The 21,184-nt window shown below is 32.8% G+C and overlaps 1 protein-coding gene across 1 annotated transcript in view; it reads left to right on the top strand.

Moving 5' to 3' along the window:
- Positions 1 to 4,197: 4,197 nt before the first annotated feature.
- The window catches only part of LOC105618277, a 117,141-nt gene continuing 100,154 nt past the window's right edge, over positions 4,198 to 21,184 (top strand). The window contains exons 1-4 of the mRNA XM_012199818.1: positions 4,198 to 4,213; positions 4,684 to 5,066; positions 5,146 to 5,271; positions 5,446 to 5,561. Coding sequence (XP_012055208.1) covers positions 4,198 to 4,213; positions 4,684 to 5,066; positions 5,146 to 5,271; positions 5,446 to 5,561 — 641 coding nt within the window. The remainder of the gene's footprint in view (positions 4,214 to 4,683; positions 5,067 to 5,145; positions 5,272 to 5,445; positions 5,562 to 21,184) is intronic.

Raw genomic sequence — 21,184 nt, 5'->3', positions numbered from 1 at the left:
TAAAATTATAATTAAAGTCGAATAATTACGAGTGACTTTTTCCAACATACATACACATGTTACATTATATTGTTGAGTGGGACTACTTATTTTATACTGATTTAATATCGTTTGACATTTGAATAAAAAGATTGTCAATGTGTAAAAAAGAATCATCGATGAAGGGAAAGAAAGTTAATCTTACCCAGGAGGAACAGCTTTCCCCTAGTTCTTCGTCGCAAGCTCTCCGTTCCTTTGGCGTGATTGCAATTGCTGTGAAGGAGAACGAAGGAAAGCGTCGCGGATCTCGCGATGTGCCAGTGCTATCCCAACGCGATCCCAAAAGTGATCTTATGGATCGCGCGCGAGAAAGAGGCGTGCGAGCGTACGCCGAAATCACGCGTGTGGCGCGAATGGCACCTGTAATCAAACTGACGGTCGAAATCAGCGGGAAGCATGGAAATAATGGACACCTGTACACTTGGGAAGTGGAGAGAGAACGGCAAAAGAGCAAATCGTGCATTCCTGATGAGAGATCCCCGCGTTACAAGCCATAGACCGCGTGATAGACCATAGGGGGCCCATAGAGCACGATGCATGGATAACGCGCGCGGGGGCGGACAGGGTCCCCACGTCCGACTTCTCTGGCCTTGCACGCAGCGGAAGTGGACCCATTGTGTGTCCGGTTTCCGTGAGGCCATCCGGGAAAACGAACGACGCGTCATGTCCGCGGGGGAAGGGGGAGGGGGAGGTTCACGAGAGCTGCGGAACATCGTACCCAGCGGCGTAGGTTCTTGTCATCGAGGCCGACTCGCGGCGGAATCATGGATTAGAGATTCCCAGTCGAGGTCAACCAGGACGAGATCGCACTGTCATCATCGAGAGTCAACGAGCCGCTCAACGATCGACTGGATAAAGCGCGGGGTGATCAGCCATCTCAGTATACAGGGGTTCGTAACCTTTTGTTCGCCATATTAGATGCATCGAGAATTATTTTCTTCGTACAAAGGTATCGCGTAATACATTGTTCCATTTTATTTATTTTACTTTTATTTTCAGTCTCATTTAGAATGTACGTTCCAATTCGAAAGATAAAATTCTCAATCGGATGTGTTAATAAAAAAATTTAAAAATAATTTTTAAAAAATTGAGTGTAATGAAGTTAGATTTTTTTTAATGGCTAATTGTTGAATTTTAATTCTAATTGTTGAATTATTTTAAGATTTACTAAGTATATTTATGTAATTTGTATTTTAAATATATTCGTGATTTATTGTATTGTTATTATGAGAGAAAATTAAGAATCATAATATCATTATATACATTAAACAAGAACATAAACAAGAACATAAACAATTTTGCAAAAATAGAAAGCTTGTTTTTTTTGAAATACACAAAAATTTTACGCTATGAAAGTTAATTATAACAAAAATATGCATATGAAATGAATATCTTATAATAAATTAATACATATGAGATAGAAAATGAAATTCGATAATAAGTATACATCAGTCCCTTAATAATAAATTATGGTGCTAATAATGATCTTCAGATCTTTTTCCTTTCTTTTTTTATGGCATATCCTTTCTTGCGTCTTCACAAAGAGCATTATACTTAAGAGATATCTTTTTTTCTTGAGACAGCAAATAACGACGCTTCTACGGAGTCTGAAATATTGGAGGAAGTGAAAAGATAAAAGAATATAATAAATTTCTCTCATGGAACACTTGACAATGTTTTTTCTTGATAATCTTTTATATAATAATAGCAACACTTATTTACCTGATACCCTATGTAGACAAGACTTATTTTCTTCATAAAATGACTGGTTCTTTGTAAGTAAAGACTGAGTACAAAAGAGAAAGCTTTTAGAAGCGTGACAATACAGTTTTGTCACAAATAAAAAACTTCACGGCTGAAAAAGATAAGTATAATCAAATAAGTATAATTAAAAAATTGTTCAGATATATTAGAATAAAGAATTTTGAAATGAATTCTGTGCTTTTAATAAGAAACCGTTTATATTTAATAAGAAACCGTATATTTAGTAAGAACCGTTTTATAAAAAAAGATCTTTATTGATAAAAAAACATTTCTTTGGATATAATTTCTTTTACATTAAAAACTTTTAAACTTTAGTTATACGAAAGTTGAACCTACCTCTTTTTTTTCTTTAAATTTCATATTAAATAGCTTATCTTTTTTGTTGTGTGCCGAGAGATAAAATTTATTCACGTGGACGGTCCAATAAGATTCTCATTGTTTAAAATTTATTTCCTCAGAAATTAATTATTTTTAGGATTATTATTTCATAATCAGTGCGCATTTATGGAGGACGCTATTTTCCAGAGGATTTCTCATGCGTTTTAATTGTTATAATTTTATATTGTTTACAGTTCAATTATACTACGAGTATAATGATATCATAATATATTTGTAACATCAGAGTACACAAATGTAAAGTGTGTCATATAAATTAATGAAATAAACACGTAAAACAGTTTCGATTAACATTGATTGTCACAATAGTCGCATGCATTTCTCGCTTAATTGACATTATACAATACTTACAGATATAAACAACAAATAAAGATGCAGAATTTAAAGATATTTTGAAGGTCTACTTTTGACTTCATTCTGTCTTAGAATTTGAGATAGAATTTTATAATTTTAATTTTAATTTTATTTATAACGTACCGTGTAATATGAGAAACATTTGAAGATAATATGCATCGTAAAAAATTTATGAAAATATATGCGTCAAAAGTACACAAAAGCATAAAAGTGGTTTCTATTTTCTGGTATAATTGCATTCAATAACAATGAATAACAACAATAATAATTATTAATTCTCATAATCCCAATAATAATAATTATTAATATTACTGATAATTTCAACTAGCCAAGTGGAATAATATTATAGGTCACGATAATATCAAAATAATTAAAATTAATCTGACTTATCAAAAAGTGATTTTTAACTATTTTGGAGTTATTTTGACGCTATTTTGATGTCATTATTTTTAATTTTGCTTGATGGGAACAGAATGATAATAAAATGATTTAAATACTTACTCTAATAGACGAAAATAACTATCACTATATTTTTTATCACTAGAAGTACGCGCGGTCTTTATTGACTGCTTTTATTTTTTTAGATTATACTTATTTTATAAAAGATTGGATTCTGAAATTTTTTTTACTTTTAAATAATTATATCATTCATTTATACTGAAATATTTAATTTTTTAAATCAATTTCTTTATTTTTATAGTAATTTATTCGCTTTCTTCTTTTAATGAATAAGAAACGATGATATTTTCATTAAAATTAACAATTATTCTATCATCTGAAATAATAATAATTAATAATAATAATTTATTTTGAAATCTAATACGAATTATAAATCATATAAAATGAATTTTGTGATTTATTCATTGCTGGTTTTTACATTTAAGATTATTCTAAATACAGTCACTTTTAGATGTCATAAGTTAATCACAGATATATTAGCATCTTAAAACATTATTTAAGACAATCTTAAAATAAAAAAACTGACTATGAATACAGGAGCTTAGATTTGCAACTGAGATTGCTGGAACACCGAGCTCGCGTTCAAGAGTTTGAAAATGGCGCCGAGTCACATGATCGCCAAGTGCTCGGAATGCATGCCCGCTCCGGACTCTCTTTACATGTGATACGTGAGGCAAGAGCTCGATAACGCGATATATAGTTTGGTGAAGTCAGCTGACGCCAGGATGCAATCAGCCGTCACTCGTGAACTGTAATGCGATCACTCCGTTATCGCGTGAGATTATAAGGATCGCATTCGCGAAAAAAAAACGCGCGTTCTCTCTTCTCGCGCGCGACTCGTCAATTGAGGTGAGTACTGTACCTGGAATTCTTGAGGACGATCCCGCGGCTCTGCTCCGCCACCGCATATTGATTCGCGATGTGCTTACGGCGATGTTACACTTAATGATAATTAATCGAGGTGCTTCTCGAGGAACGTATTATTCTCGATTCGCGAACGTCCGGAGTGTCCTACTGTATTTTGAGGTTAAGAGAAAATGATGTCTGTGCGACGCATTTAACTCTTAACGAATTTCAATATTTTTATATATACATCCATGAAATATTATCTTTTTCCTGTTTTAGTTGGGTACGCGAAGAACTTGTATAAATTTGGGTACTGATTAGAGAACAAAGGAAGTCATCATGCCGCTCAGTGCAGGTAAATATCAGTAGAATTATTTTAATTTCAATAGAATTATTGTAATTTTATTTGATTATCTTATATATTGTAAAATGGGGGTAATTCTGGACTAAAATTAAGATAACTTTTTGATCCAAATTTTGATAATATTCAGACAGTATGCATGTCAAAATCAGGATATAAGATAGGTCTTAAAGATGTTTTAAGAAATCTTGTTTTCAACATCTGTCTTGGTTAAATATTTTTTAAAATTAAGTTGTTCTCTAAAACTTAATTTAAAAAAATTTCATTCTAAAGAAGTCTTAAAAATTTTAAATTTTAAGACTGGCTCAATTTGTAGTTTTTAGATTAAGATTCCACTCCAAAGAATTTAGAAAATATTAAGTCTCCGACTAGGTTAAAATTATCCCATTTTATGGAAAGCTTTAATAAATATAATTTGCGCCATTCTATCAATCTATTACTTCTAAGTTAATGTTTTGTTGCAGATATATCTACAGCGCTCCACCTGTTGGAACATGTGCAGGAACGGGTGGAAGATTGCGACGATCCTAAACTGCAGATGCACACGTCGCAGGATTTGAAGTCATTAATTTCGTTGTTAGAGGATCCAGTATTTCGTAGCATAGTCACGATTCAAGACTCCTTGATTGAACTAAATACACAACTGACGCATCATCCATCTATTTTGCCCGGCGACTTTGACATTAATATCAGTGGACAACTGGAGCTTTCCGTTCCGACTACACCGGTGCAACCTCTCGGACCAAATATGTATCAAGACTTATATCAAGACAGTAGTGAGCTGGAAGATCAGAGAGTTCCTGTCGCTCCGTTACTGCACAGTAGCAGCGAAGACACGAGCGCGCAGGTATTATCGTATCATCGTTGTAAAGATCAACCACTGTACTTTTATGCATCTTACAGAACTTGTCGTTACTTTGTTACAGGTTACTAGTCCCAGTCTTGTTTCGGAAGTTATGGGAATGCCGCCTATAACAACACCTACTTATGCAAAGGAGTTTAAAAAAGTCATCGAAGCTGCGGCGAAAGGACGACAAATATTTACAGTGCAGGTAAATTTTTCATAAGGCATGAAACTTTTTTATAAAATATTTTTAAGAATGATCTCTTTATATATCATTAAAACATTTGTCATGTTCATTTTTTAAGTAAAGAGTGGAAAAAAAATCAGAATAAAATTATATTTAAAATATCTCGCTAATGAAGATGATTTTATGTCTTTCTAGTTATATAAACCGGAAGGAACTAGTTTGGGATTCAGCGTAGTCGGACTTCGGAGCAAAGATAAGAACGAGGTTGGCATATTCTTACAAGAGATACAACCAAACGGCATCGCAGGCTGGTAAGTCGATCTAGTCTTTTATTTTTCTCAACGTTTTTTGCTGCATGCTTTCAAAATAGATGGGCCTGCAAATTTTAATAACTTTATATATAATAAATATCGTTATTTTGATATAATAGCAGCTATATGTTCCTTTTTTATCAAAAAACGATTGGAAATTTGATAAACATTTTCGCTTTAGTGGCGTTAGGGAGTTTGGGTAAAACTTTTAAGTATATATATATATGTTTTTAGCAAGGCAATCAGATAGCAAGTCTCGCCAAATGTCAAAAAGTATTTGATAGTCGTCAGTAAAAAGATTGTGTTGCGATAACGGGCTTGAAGTGGGAAATAGGGATAATCCGTGAGTGGGCGCAATATCAGGTGATCCAATAACTTCGCTTTACCGCAGTGCGGTTGAACCGGCATTTCTGAATAGAACTCGAGAAATATACTCTTTTTTTTTTTAAGTCAAGAATATTTTCATGAATTATGCTATACCCTTAAGAGATTTTTTACGTTCACTCGAGCTTTATTTCAGCAAAAAGTCAGATCCGTCGTATCAATTACTTTTGTCGTTATAACGTGCCGTTATCAAGTTTGCAAATCTCGATGGAAATTCGCTATTAATGTATGAACCCAACGGAGAAACATGATCCCTTTTTAGCTCGGCAAGAGCGAAACGCGATTCCTTGATTGCTCCTGGGGAGAGAAAATGAGAGAGTGAAGGAGAGAGGGAGAATCAAAGCTCCATAGGCAGCCTTAATCTACATCGCCGTCGTAAACCGCGTACGTCGGGGATGAGGGAAACACGCGAGTCATCGCGCATAACGCGTTCAAAGCGAACGAGCAACCGCGGGCTATCATTTCCGGATCACGCATTTATCCCCGGCACACCCTTGTGCACGGTCGTGCGGTGCCGATCGTGCCATTCGTCACACGCATGCCCGGAACCCTCCATCCGGAAGCTTCGCCGCTACCGCCGTCGACGCCGCCGCCGTCGTCGTCGAGAAAATGCTGCCTTTGAAAAAGAGCCCTCCCACCCTGCGACCGACCAGTCTTCGACGAACTTTCGTCGACCGAAGGTCGCGGAGCGGCTCACCTATACGCGCTCTTATCACGCGGTGGACACGCACCTTATACGCACCCACGCGCCTAATCACGCGTATTCGCTCGTCCACCCGCCCTAGTTACGCGCCGAGTGTGGTGTCGCCGCGAGGGTGCATCTCCTAGGTTTTCCATCCCCCTCCCCCCCCCCTCCCCTGAAGTTTCTCGCGATTTTCGCAGTGCGTTCTCCGCGTGCGCCACGTTTCCGCGCCACGCCGAAACTATACCTGGAACAGTGCGTTCGCTGTCGTCCGGAAGCTTCGCCGAGTTCTCCGTCCATCGAATGCTGATTGCCACCCCTCTTCGATTAAATCTACGTTCGTGGAGGGGTAAGGAAAGAAGAAGGGAGGGAGAGGGAGAGAAGAACATGCGTATCGGAATCACGTTTCTTCTGAGGTGACATGCGAACCTTCGCCGCGTTCGTGTTCACGGCGCGCCGCACTTTCACGCGATGCTCTCGTTAATCAACCGCGCGCTCTCGTAAAGGGGCAACTTCGTGCGGGAGTTGTTACGCACGGGGAGGTGAGTGAACAATGGAACAAAGCCTACGTCATTCTATGATAGCTCACGTGGTGCGCGCCCGTTTTCTGTGAGAAGCGTCACGGTACACGTCGTATCGGCTCACCGGTATCATTTACGTTTACTCGCGGGGCACTTTCGGTTTCCGTTTTTCCTCCCACGACAATGCGTGCGTAAATGTGATACGGAGAACAGATGTAAATTATTCGGCGAAAGCCGACAGTCGCAAGATACACATTACGGAAAGAAACATTTTGCTAAAGTATATAATGTATTTAGATTTAGATCTGAAAATAATGTGTTGTTGGATCATCAAAATAATTACAAAGAAATATCAAATGTGATGAGCAAGATTACAAAAAGTTTTGAGATTTTAGCGACTAATTTGAGTTTTCTATATAATTATTTTGATGGTTCGAAAAAATTATTTTCTAATTTATATCTAAATTTTTAGATACTTTAGCAAAACCGTTCTTTCCATTTAGATACAGATCTAGAAATAAGTTTATTAGGCCATCAAAATAATCACATAGAAATCTCAAATATAATAAGTAAGAGTGCAAAAAGTTTTAACATTTGAGCAATTAGTTTAAGTGTTTCTACGTATTATTTTGATGATCGAACAAAATTATTTTCAGATTTGTATGCAGCTAAAATTAGACTTCAGCATAATCATTCTTTCCGTATAGAAACAGATCTGAAAATAACTTTATTAGAGCGTCAAAATAATTACATAGGAATCTTAAGCATGATAAGCAGCGCTGCAGAAAGTTTTGAAATTTTAGCAACTTAGTTTGAGCGTCATCTACATCATTAATTTGATAGCACAACAAAATTATTTTCAATTTGAAAAATTTAGCTCGCTAAATTTAGATATTTCAGCAAAACAGTTCTTTATAAATACGGATATGGAAATAATTTTGTTGAGTCATTAAAATTATTACAGGAGGGAATTTCAAGTATGATAAGTCATACTGTACAAAGTTTTGACATTTTAGCAATTAGCTTGAGCGTCCTATATAATTATTTTGAAGACACAGCAAAATCATTTTCAGTATCTGACTAAATATGTACCTAACAAGTATCTAATTAAATTTTTAGATATTTATGCAAAATCGTTCTATAAATGTATGTCTGTGATGACGAAATGTACATTAATAAGTCACGTCAGGAAATACATGTAATACCCTGCAGTTATATAATATTACTCAATGACCGCAAATGAAGGAAATCGCGCGGTGATAAACGCTACGATCAATCGGTGGAATTGGCTCGCTCACCTTCGAATCGCGAATGAACGGGTGTTTACGTGGACTTGACAATTCGTTCAGACTTCTCCACGTCATCGTTGCGCTCGCGAGCTAGGGGTAGCATGTTAACAAACAGCGCAAAATTGCGTTTTTATCGACTCGCCGTGGCTTTACTCCGTAGAGCGAGAGACGTGGCAGCGCTCGTGGCCCGTACACGCCTCGTAGGCGAAACTGGGTTAGATCGTCGGCGGGAGTAGGCCTCATCGATCCCGGATTTGAATTCAACGTGAAATTATTCTAGCCCGCGATGCGCGTATTATTCATGCCCTGGGATTCATAGCCGGTGGTGCGCGGATTCGCGATACGTGTCGCCGCGCGTCAACGTTGACGCGCGAAATTAAACAGGGTCTTTTCTCTGGTCCAGGGATGAGTATACTGGTCCCCTCCGATCGGAAATTTGTCGGCACGCGATGGATTCACCGCTGTTCATATATTAATCTGTCCCGTGACATCATTCCCGCGTATGCATAGATAATGAGAAGTGATGGTGGCAGTGGAGTGGCAGCCTTATAGCATTCATATCCCTTAACATCCCTTGAATTCTATAAATATATTAATGATAACTTTAAAACAATACTATACCCTTTATGCTATTTCTACACAAAAAGAGAAAACGATTTTTCTGTACGGAAAGAACGGTTTTGTTGAAGCATTTCAAAGTTTAATTTATAAAATCTGAAAATAATTTGTCGGATCATCAAAGTAATTATGTAAATTGTTCAAATTGCTGGAATGTTAAATTTTTTTTGCAACTGTTGTTTGAAATTTCTACATAATTATTTTGATGGTCTAATAAAATTATTTTCAGATCTATATCTGAATTTTTAGATATGTTATATCTAGCTTTTTTACTTAAATAAAATTGTTCTTTCCGTGTGGAGTATCTAAAAATTTTGGTGAATATGAAAATCTAAAAATAATTTTGTCGAATCATCAAAATAAATATGTAGGAAATTCAAACAATGCTATGATATTGATGTTTTGATATTCCAGTACTATTTTGATAGTTTAATAAATTACTTTCAAATCTGTGTCTAGCTAAAGTTTTAGATACTTCAGCGAAATTTCTTTCTGTGTAGTACGATATTTGTGTTACTCCTGTTTTTATTAACATCCTGTTAAAGTTTCTGTATTTTTATCTATTTCTTTTGCGCACTCGTCTATACTTTAAAGTTTTTTTTTCATACGTACCATGAAAAAAGAATCACAAATTATTGAATCGATAATGGAAATACTGCAGGCTTCCATAAACAGTCTCAGTGGAGGAATATTAATAATTAAATTTTGTGAATAAATTAATATTTTAATCAGGCGTTCTAGATATTATCTTCTTCATCAAGTTTTATCTTTTATAATAACGAACTCACGTGATCGATTGCATAATTCACGACACATTGTCATAAATGTTCATTTGATTTGCACACGGCAATGCATGTTTGTTTGAAATATTTTCATGTTTTTTTAAGATACGGAGACGAGTAAAATTTTTCTCAAATTTTTGTGCGGTTAATGTAAAAATCCGAGGCTCGTTATTTGCGCTATCGATGCACTTCCAACGAAATGTACAGTATTTATACGTATAGCTTTCAAAAAAGCTCGGCGCAGTTAATACGTTGCGACGCGTCGCGTTATATACGTTAACGAATTTATCGTGCGCGAGAGAAAGTCTAGAGTGAATTATTAGCCAGTTACACTGCGTTCGTTTTTTTTTTTTTAGTAACAATGTATAAATATTTCAAGTATACTCACCGAAACTTTGTGAAAGCGGCGATATTAAAACGTGTATTTATTGTATGCCGTGTATTTATTGTTGTTTGTAAAAACAAATTTTGTTTGATGGAGAGATTATTATTTTATCATAATATTTATTTTTATATATCGCATCCCTGTAAGAAAAAAGTAAAATTAAAAATATAAAATTATTTAGCAGGAAGGACAAAAAATATTTTATTTTATTTTTTATATTTTAACATTAATTATTTACGGCTATTAAAATTAACTAAAGCTAATCACAAATTATTTCCAGTTTTAAGTTTAGAAGAAATAACGTATTAATTTTGTTATGTTTTAAATTAAAAATTCTAATTCTATTTTGATTTGTCATTTTTCTCTTTTTCGATTTTTCTTTTTTATTTGAATACAACTTGTATTCATTTTTTCTGATTGACGATTGATGTAGAGATTGACATAATACGAAATTCGAAAAATTTCGACTTACATCGTTTTTTTCTTACGAGAGTGTGCGATGTGTAATTTTAGCTTTATCTAAAAATTTCTCTTTATCTGTATGCATAATACGGTATGCATACCTAATTTAAAAATTTATATGAAGAATTTTGTTGAGAAAATTCGAAAATTTCATTGTTAATATTTATATCTCGTTTGTTGCCAAAGTTGCCACAGTATATATTGGACATAGGATTATTGATAATTGACAAAAATTGGTACAGGATTGTTTTCTCGAAGAAAAACATATCAAGGGATCTATTAAAGACCCCTCTTTGTAATTCACTTTCCAGTAAATGGTTTTTATATCAGCACTCTTTTCTTTTTCATCATTTTCGTAAAAGAAATATAGTTACGCATAGAACTACTGATCGAAAATTCAGAGGGAAATGCGTTAAAAGTCGTTATGTTTGGAATTAAATCACGAATAATTGACGCTTTTGAGAAGACTTCTTGCTTTCAAATCTGACTTCCATTTGCATCTCAAAAGACGAAACGGGAATTGTTTCAGGCCGGATTTTCAGAGCTTTCATGTTTTCGTACATCTTTCCGTACTCTCACTGCGTGAAATTAGAATTTCTAGAATTTCTAGAACGTACAATGCTGTCAAGTCCAAGCACAATTAAATCATTAGTTGAATCAAAATTATTATATTGCGGCATGTTCGTTGGCGTTCTGAAACAAATGTTTCGTAAGAGGGTCAATATCGTTAACCAGGTATCGTGCGTTATATAGTAACAATAGAGATCAGTATCCCCGATAGTTTACACTTCGAGTCGACCTGGGTGCCGCAGCCGCGTTTTGTGCTTTGTTCGTTCGATAAAGGCGAGACAAATTTCATCACCGAATCAAACAATGTTCATACACGAACAAAACTACACTGCATTCTGATTGCTTTTCAGATAACATAAAACATTTACAATGCAGCGAATTTTAACGTAAACGATTGAAAATTATTTTCGCAGCATGACGATGGTACCTCGGATAACATTTATGTTTTATATGAAACGATATAACGGAAAGTTCTTAATTTAAGTTTTTATCGAGAAATGGGAACAAAATTTTGAGCTCGTAAGGAATTTGATGAGGTTTGCATTTTTAAGCGGTAATAGTCACTGTTAAAGAGTTGCAGACAAACTCAAGTAAGCTGATTTGAAAGAGTAACTTTTGCGAGAAAATAAATTGCTGATTAACCCTTTCGCCGCATGCATTTTTTAACCATTATAACATATTACATGCGGACGGTAATGCGACTCTCATCAAAAGCGAAGCAATTTAAAAGCTGCACTTAATATCGCACATTTGTTGTGTACTCGACTTTTTTTTACTACCATTAAAAAATCGTAATTGTTTAATATCTTCATTAGGAGCATTCAAGCCGCACGTGTTCGTGCTAAATTCTAATTATGGCTGGCGATTTCTGGCACGTTGATCTTCATTAAAGCAAACGGCAATATTCATTACGATAATTAAAGCAGTACTTGATTAACGTCGGAAATTCTGAAAAACGATGCTAGAAAATTTATTAATTATAATAAAGTTATAATATTTATTTTGATTCTTTTAATATTATATTAATTATTTAAGTAAGCTTGTTTGTTTATTTGGAATAATGTGGATATTATTAGTCATTCAACTTTGTTTTAATATAGATAGATTGTTCAAAAAATTCTTGTTCAAGTTTGATTATAATAAAATATTAGTGTAGTTAATACATAATGCAGTTAACGATGAGTAATTAAAAATTAAAAGCTTTTTGCAACCTGAATTTTTGAAGACTTGCTGATATTTAATTCAGTTAAATTCAATAAAATTTAAAGTAACTTATATGGAAGATATAAATGCAAATTTTTTGCTTGTTTTCGTCATATTGGAAGATATATCAATTATAGCACCCAATAAAGCAACAGTATTTTTCGAACAAAAGCTTTCGCGTTTCTATTTATTTTCTTTCTCCGGCAAAATTTGGATCTATTTTTACCAGCTAATCTTAAAGTAGGAAGACTGATGTTGTTTCATGCGTTTAAGTAAATGCTTTTTTTTTCTCTTCGCGGTGTCACTCTTTTATCGTAAACAAAGATCAATAACATTACGGTATATGTAATACGAGTAACGATGGTTTTATCGCGGATGCCGCGAAACGTCTCGTAAAGTGTCAACCTCATTCTATTCTCCAGTTTAGTTGTACTCTATTCTTGTACGTTAACCGAAAATCCATCCAATCGTGCCCGGGATGTGCGGTAAGATCACACGATAACGATGTTTAACATGCTTCTTTCAACGCGGTCAACACTATGGCAAGAAATTGATTAACCCACTACCTTCACGCCACAGCACTGTAATGATCCAGCGATTACAGGCATTGTGTTGCGAGAAACGAGCTATGTTATCGTCACAAATAATTGTTTAATAATTACACCTGCAAAATTTCAAGTTGTTTATTAGTTCCAATTAGGTAACTGATCCGCAGTCATTTTGAGCTTACAATTAGTAAATCCACGTTGAATTCAAGTTGAATATACTGCGGATACTCATATAAAGAATTACATGATATATTCTTACATATACATGTTTTCATCACATGAATATGAATGCAATAAATATTTAAAGATACATAAAAGTACAACTTAATTTAGGAATAATGAGAAGAATAAAAACAGGATTCGTATACGCATTTATTATAGATGGAACGAAAGTTATTTTTTTATTTAAAATCTCTTAATTGAAAAAATATCCGAGTTAGATTTATAAGGGTTTCCAAAAATTTCCACATGGAAAATACAGTCATGAATTAACAAAATATGTTTGGTTAAGCAAAGTTTTGTGAAAATAAACAAGATTTCTGGTTATTACATACATAATCAAAACATTTACGTAGGATAGCTAAAGTTTGATTAGTGTAGCTGTAATAATAATATTCAATGCCTTAATTTAATATAAAGATTACAAAAGAAAAGAATAAGAGGTGGTTGGATTAAAATGACCTATGAGAATTAAGAGAATATTGATAGACTTAAATAGAATTTCTCATAAAAAAAAATAATGAGATTATCATAGTTAAATTAGTATTTTAATCAAAAATTATTTTCATCAGAACAATGCAACTAAATGTCATACAACCATATATCTGGTTATTATAATCGAATATTTGTAACTTAATTTGTTAACTAAAATCTGGTTAACTAAAATTATAAATCGTGATTGATATTTTATTAAAGAGTCTAATTATTATATACAAGTTTCAGATTAGGTCAACAAATTTTTTTTCAATGCAATAATTATTTCTTCACCAACTTTTTATCAGTATCATATAGAATGATATTTTAATTGTCTACTTTGCTCAATTAATGAATGTATGACTGGATTGCATATATAATTATAGAACTTATTAAAGACATGAGATTGTGTTAAATCCTGTACAATTTAATAATCATCAGTTGATTTCAAACAGTAGAAATTTTATGTGTGCTAATTATGGCTATTAGCATTATCTCCATAAATAATCTTAATTTAATCATAATGTATAATTATATTTTGAAATCATTCTCTAATTTATTTCACGTTGTTTGCGTAGTAAATTTGTTATATATGTATTTGTTATATATGTATATTATTGTACTTCTAAGTGCAACTTTATTGTTAAATCTACTTTAGGGATAATCTGTAATTTATGTCAGAACTCTGTAATTTATGTCAGAAAAAGAAAGAGATAGAGAAATTTCTACTTGTGATTCTATCTGCCTTCTAATTCGGAAACTGTAAGAGTCAGATACGCGCATAAAGAATATATTTATTAGAATACACAAATATAATACAGTATATGCTGTATAAAATGATAAGTAGAATTTTATCGAAATATAACGTGAATTATAGAATGTAACGGATTTTATTTGACTTTAATTTAAGAAATCCGAAGATACAATTATTATTAAAAAAATAAATATTAATAATAAATATTAATAATAAAAATAAATATTAATAATTTTTCTATTTTTATATTTTGACATACGCGAGAATGTTGGTAATAAAAATCTTTTAATATAATATCTAATATGTATATTTCACTGACGGAAATTATAAGTATATGTGACTCCAGGGCTCGAGATAAGCAGCTCGTAACTTGGATCAATATAATCTCCGTTTTGCTCTTTCGTGCACCCGCGGCACGAAAAAAAATGCTCCTTTCAGTTGATGCAGTCTTTCTTGTTCGCCGGAAAATATATTAACGAGTAATATCTTTTGTCGAATAGCTGCTCCTTCTTCTTTGTACTGCATGGTGTAAAAATTGGAATTTTTATAATAAAAGCGCGTAATTACATCGATATATTTCAGAATAAAGGATAAAGATAATTCGTTGAATAAAATCAAATTATTTGACAAAATATCTCGAAATTGATTAATAATAATTATCGCTAGATTAGATAGACATTATGATTGAATTGTATTTAATTTGCGAAAAGAATAAAGATTATATGTTGTTTTTTTAAAACTCCCATTATTAATATTTTTTTAACTTTGTGACTTTTTAAACTAGCACATAAAATTATATTTAAAAATACAATAATATAAGAAAAATGAAAATGATTTTTATATATTAAAGAATTAAACAAGTATATATTACATAAGAAGTAGGGAAAAAGTTTTAAGCCTTCCTATCAATTTTGTGCTTTTCTTTCATCGCGATCGCTGTGACTCGTTAAAGAGAAGCTTACGAGAGAGTAATGTATAAACATGCCGTTAACAGGCACCTCGTACAAATTCTTGTGCGTTCTTCACTTGTTGCTCGATCGATCCTTGTGTACCATTATTGTCTGGACAAGCTTACTTACACTTACGTAACGCAGAATCGGCGATCACTCTCACAGCCAAGGTTTACGGCTCCGTGACAGAACGTCTTAACAGCGCATATAATGATATAGAGTGTAAAAAATTCTTCCTTTGTACGCGTATATCTCTATTTTTGATTTGGTAGTGATACTTTATTTCTCACGTAATTGATTTTATTGTGACTTTTATGAGACTATTTCTAATCCGAACGAAAGAAATAAAATTTAAAAATACTTAACGTAGGTAAATTTTGTTTCTTTACGGCAAGTAGGTTTTACGTTTCATTAATGTAAAATTAACTTTAATCTCGGTTTAACTACTATTAATTTTTTCAATTTCTTAGAATTAGAAAAAGATAAGGAGTAAATTGAACCGAGATTAAAGTTAATCTTACATTGGAAGAACTGGGCTTCAGGTTTTGCAACAACAAAAATTGCACTATTAAATATCAAAGGAGTAATGGTAATCCAATCTTTTGAATTAAACATTTTATTATTTTTAACTTTCATGTATATCAAAATGTAAACCGATCTATGTGCTGTGATTAGTTTCAAAGTAAATAACCATATTAATTTGTATGCAGTTGATAAATATATTGGTAAATAAACCAAAATTGAGTGAAATTTAATTATTTTCTTGAGTTAAATTATTTAATTCCATTATTTTAGTTAAATTAATGACATATTGAATAGAAGCACTGAGATCTATAATATAGAAATAATTAAAAATATTGAATTGGATATAATTTGATATTATGAATTTTAACATATTGTATATATATATATATATATATATATATATATATATATATATATATATATATATATATATATATATATATATATAGAATATATATTTTTTTTACCGACACTTAAAATTAATTATTATTTGTACATAAATATACATATTCCGAGAAAATTATAATTCCGTACCAAGAAACATTTTATCCTCCTCCTTTGCATTATATTTTTATAAAGAATTAGTCAGATCTCGGTAACGTTGCCGCGTACTGCATATGCATAAGTTATTACATTTATAAAATGTGCTCATAAATCATCTATAAAACTTGGAAGGCAGTGAATTTAGAAGTAAAAATGGATCTCGGAGCGTCACGTTCGTTCTCTTAATAACGAAATTCTTTGTGATAACTCGCGGTGTCGTTGCCCTTTTTCCGATATTTCCAATAATCATTATTTCGTCGAATCACTGTAACGTCGCACGTCCAATCGGAATGCGCTTACAGCTTGAGAATTGATTTATCGGGCATACGGCAACTGGAACATTTTTTTCTATGTATTCGCGACATATATTTTTCGACACGATAATACATATGTAGTTGATGTTCTTGCTCTTTCCATTACGGTCGTGATTTCCATCACATTTGTGCTATGTGTTTATGTTCTTGGAAATATTTCTTCCGATGTAGCTATTTCGACGAAAAATGCGATTTTACCAAGTTGACTTGCATACCAAGAGATCGCTTTATACGTCAAAGTATGTTACGATTTTCTCATATTACTTTGCAAAGTTTGGATTAAAACGCTTTGGATTAAGCTTAAAAGGAGTATTGTTGAGACAATATTTACGAAAATTAGAAAAAGTTCAAAATATATGATTTGTTTGCAACTTCAACAGCTCTTAAATTTCTCTATTAAAGATTAAGAAAATATAAAACACAATGATTCATAACCTGCAGATCATGGATCGCATGCGATCTACCTGTGAATTTTTTGCGACTTGCCTGTAAGATTTTATTTATTTCTAAAAATGACTTTCTGAAAATGTCCTTTAAACAAAGTTGCGCATCGCTCCGTCATAAAATATGAAAATAGTAAAATCCATATACGTATATAGATGTACAGATTATCGATTTAAAATTGATGAGATAAAACTAATACGAGCCAAAATCAACAATATCAGTCTTTTTATTCATGTTTATGTAATCAGATTTACAGAAGTCGCAAATGCAAATAAATCCTTAGATTCTTGGCTGATCCTTGGCTTGTTTGTATTATTTTAAAACTCTGAAACAGCGCAACGCTGACTTTTCTGTTTTCAATTCCAGAATTTCGTCAGTCATGATTTGTACAGTTATATATTATTTCGAGTCTTTTCTAATATTATTAAGGAAAAATAGACCAAGAAATGCTTAAACTTATAAAAATTCACATACAAATATTATTAGGCATCAAGATGCTTGACAGAATGGTCTTCGTTTATTTACATAAAACTTGCTAATACGATTGTCTTCGTGCGCTTTTCTATTTTTGGCAATTAATCCGTATCTTCGAAGTATATAGTCGCTTCTCACAGACGGCGGTCTCATTTTTGTTTCAATTTGCGCCGTTTACGATAATCGCGATTCCGCAATCTCAATAATCATTGTTGTAACAGAAAGTAAGGAAGTTCATCAACTCGCGCGTGAATTGAAATCTTTTTTTGAAAACGTTTTACCGGCGCGATATCCTAAATAGACAAGATACACGTTACGATAATCAAATGTGCCACGTAAGGAAAAAGCGGCTGTCCCTTAATTATGCATATTGCTCGGGACTAACGCGAGATCTACGTGTTCCTCGCTACGAATGCTGTCTGCAAATCGTGAGAGGAAAGCCTAACAGGAGTAGAAGCGCAGGTATGTTTTCAATATGCTCAATTATTTGAGAATATAAGATGTAAAAAAAACCAAAAATAAATGAGCAAATAAAAGATAGCAAGTTAATAAAACGTGTATTTAATATAATTAAACAAGTGCTTCAACTTAACAAAATCTTCTTCAGCTACAAAAATTCAACAACCAGATATGTATAAAAAATAATAAGAAAATTTTTGCATAAAACATTGATATCATTGAAACACATAACTATTTTATCATTATAATTATTAATTAAAAAAATATTTTAAATTTTAATTTAATTGTGACATTTTTAAATTGCGTGTTACGTCAATGATATGTTTCGCATGTTTTTTCATATGTATTTCATTGTTGAATTTTTATAGCGACTGAAAATAACTTTGTTCAGTCAAACTATTTGTTTAACTATATTTGTTTAACTATATTAAATATATACATAGTTTTATTAATCTGACATCTTTTATTTGTTCGTTTTTTTTTTTATTTTTAAAAATTTTATACCTGCATATTATACATTTTTATAATTATTTAGGAAATACGATCCATCATATTATGTTCATGTTTTTTTATATTACAATTGCAGACATTTTAAAAAATTTTTTTCATAGAAAATGGAATGCAAAGTGTAGGGCGCGTATCAGACAATTTCATGTTAACGTTAAATGCCCGAAAATGCTGGCCAACGTACAGCACGTTAGTGTTCATCGAGCGCATCGTCGGTTCACCGCGAGCGAAATTGCAATTTTGCGTGCATGTAAATACATCGAGTTCAACATTTATACTTCCGCGCGTAACATGCCTCGAGGAGAGATCGTTAAATATCGTTAATCAATTTATAATACGGTTTCATATCGTTGCGGAACAACAGTTTAATTATGTCATAGATATCATATAATAAAGCTTAGCCGGACACTCGCGATGTATCGTATTTAAACTCATCGAGTTTAACGACCAAATTATATTACCGTAGCGTTAGTGCTGACCTCGATTATCAATTTATTTGAAAAAGTTATGTGATAATTCGTTCACGCAACCTACTGTTAGCAAAGTTAATAAAAATTTTCTTTTAGTTTAGTCTTTGCTAATCTTGATTGTGCGATTCCAATTTAAAGTCTTTCACTTAAATCTTCGACTTATAAATTTTTTATATTACATTAGCACACATAATATAATACAGATCTCAAACGCCACATTACGGGAATAACGCTCTTGGATATGTCATATCCTTAAACACGGAAACACTTGGATATCTAATTCAATTTGATAATTTTCATAAAAGTAGATTTTTAACAACTTTTTTTTTCAATTGAAGCACTAGATATTGAAGATTATAACGATACGAAACAAATATTTGTATTTTTATTATTAAAAAAGTACAAGAAATGTAAAAGTATTGAAAAAGCATTGGAAAAAGAAAACCAGAGAGATATTTTCTGGAAAGGCGTTTAAGAATTAACATAAAGACATAGAATATATTTACATTTCGCAATTGAATCTATGATTGAAAGGAATCGAGATGATCAATATAATATTCTACAAATACTCGAGAAAGTACAGAACGAGGAGTAGCTCGAGGAAGCCAGACATCAAAGCATTTGTGTTTGTCGAGTATATTTTCCAATGAGATATCCTTGCACGGATCGCGATAACTTTTAAGGCAGGTTAACTTTCCTCGTTTTTTTGATTAGAAATATGATGTTGCATAATTCAGTGGGCAAATAACGTTCCTGTTGTGCTCACTTTTTCCCGCTCAAGTAGCTTTTCTTCCCGTTAGGGTAAAACGTAATCCGAGCGTGGCATCGTGATTATCCGCTCTTACTTAAGCATCTTGCTTACATTTTTCAACGTAGTGCATATTCTCAGACGGCGGACGTCGCGCGCGACGTCTTTTTCCCCCACGTCTATCTAATGCAATTTTAACGAGGTGCAAAGTCGGTCAGGTCCCGTCGCGTACTCTCCGATGCTTGATGGCTCGTGTCGTTATACTTCGCTTCGCTCCTCGTGGATCGATATTCGTATCCTCGCATATACACTCTTTCTCTGCTTCGACGTAGATCAATCTCTCGTTAGAAAGAAATCCAGTGACTACAAACAGTTACCAATTTCTGAAGAAAGATTTCCATTGCATGCAATTCGAACTTTCTTAAGTCCCAATTAGAGTTTGCCCGGGTTTATTTTAAATAGACTCAGAAGAAGAATTTCTGATTGAAGATGAACGAATTAATAAGATTCTGATTATATCAATCAGAATTCCGGTTATCATAATTGGATTATATCTCAACTAGAATTATAATATTTAATTAGAAAATTCTGATTCGTCCATTTTCAATCAGAAATTTTTCTCAGTATATAATTACACCGAGTTGTTAGATGTGTTTGCGCTAATCTGAAAGATATTTACGTAAATCAGTGATTATTTACAAGTGGATTTTACTTGATTGCATTTCCTCTTCTTTGAGCGAAGTACTTATAAAGAATCTCGCAAGATTAAAAATTTAACTCGAATAAATGGTTGCAGTTACACAAACAAAGTCGTGCTTTAAACTTGCCATATGGAGATTAAAATATGTCATATGGAATATTTTTTTGGAATGGATTTAAATTTTTACTAGAAGCATAATTAATAAAGCATCTAACGTTGAAAATGCAGTCATTTTTTCGAAGGTTTTGTTGTCAAATCGAATTCTTATTCAAAGAAAAAATTGCTCCAATTTTTAACGAAGAATGTCGCTTGTATTGAAAATTCAATCACCTTTTGCATTAAAGCATGCACTTAACGGTTAAATGATTAACCATGAAGTTGAGATTAAAAAGCGTGGCGAAAGATGCGAGATCTTGAGAGACCGAGAGAGAGAGAGAGAAAGAGAGACAGAGAGAGAGAGAGAGAGAGAGAGAGAGAGAGAGAGAGAGAAGGAGGGAGGAGGAGAGAAGAAGAAAGAAGAGAGAGAAGGAAGAAGACTAAATACTAGTAATTACTACTTCTACGTACGTAGTAGTAATACGTAGTAAGTAGGTAAGTA

Source organism: Atta cephalotes (assembly GCF_000143395.1).
Source record: "Atta cephalotes unplaced genomic scaffold scaffold00016, whole genome shotgun sequence".
Lineage (NCBI taxonomy): Eukaryota > Metazoa > Arthropoda > Insecta > Hymenoptera > Formicidae > Atta > Atta cephalotes.
The sequence above is the reverse complement of the archived record's forward strand: the minus strand, read 5'-3'. Positions and strand labels throughout refer to the sequence as shown.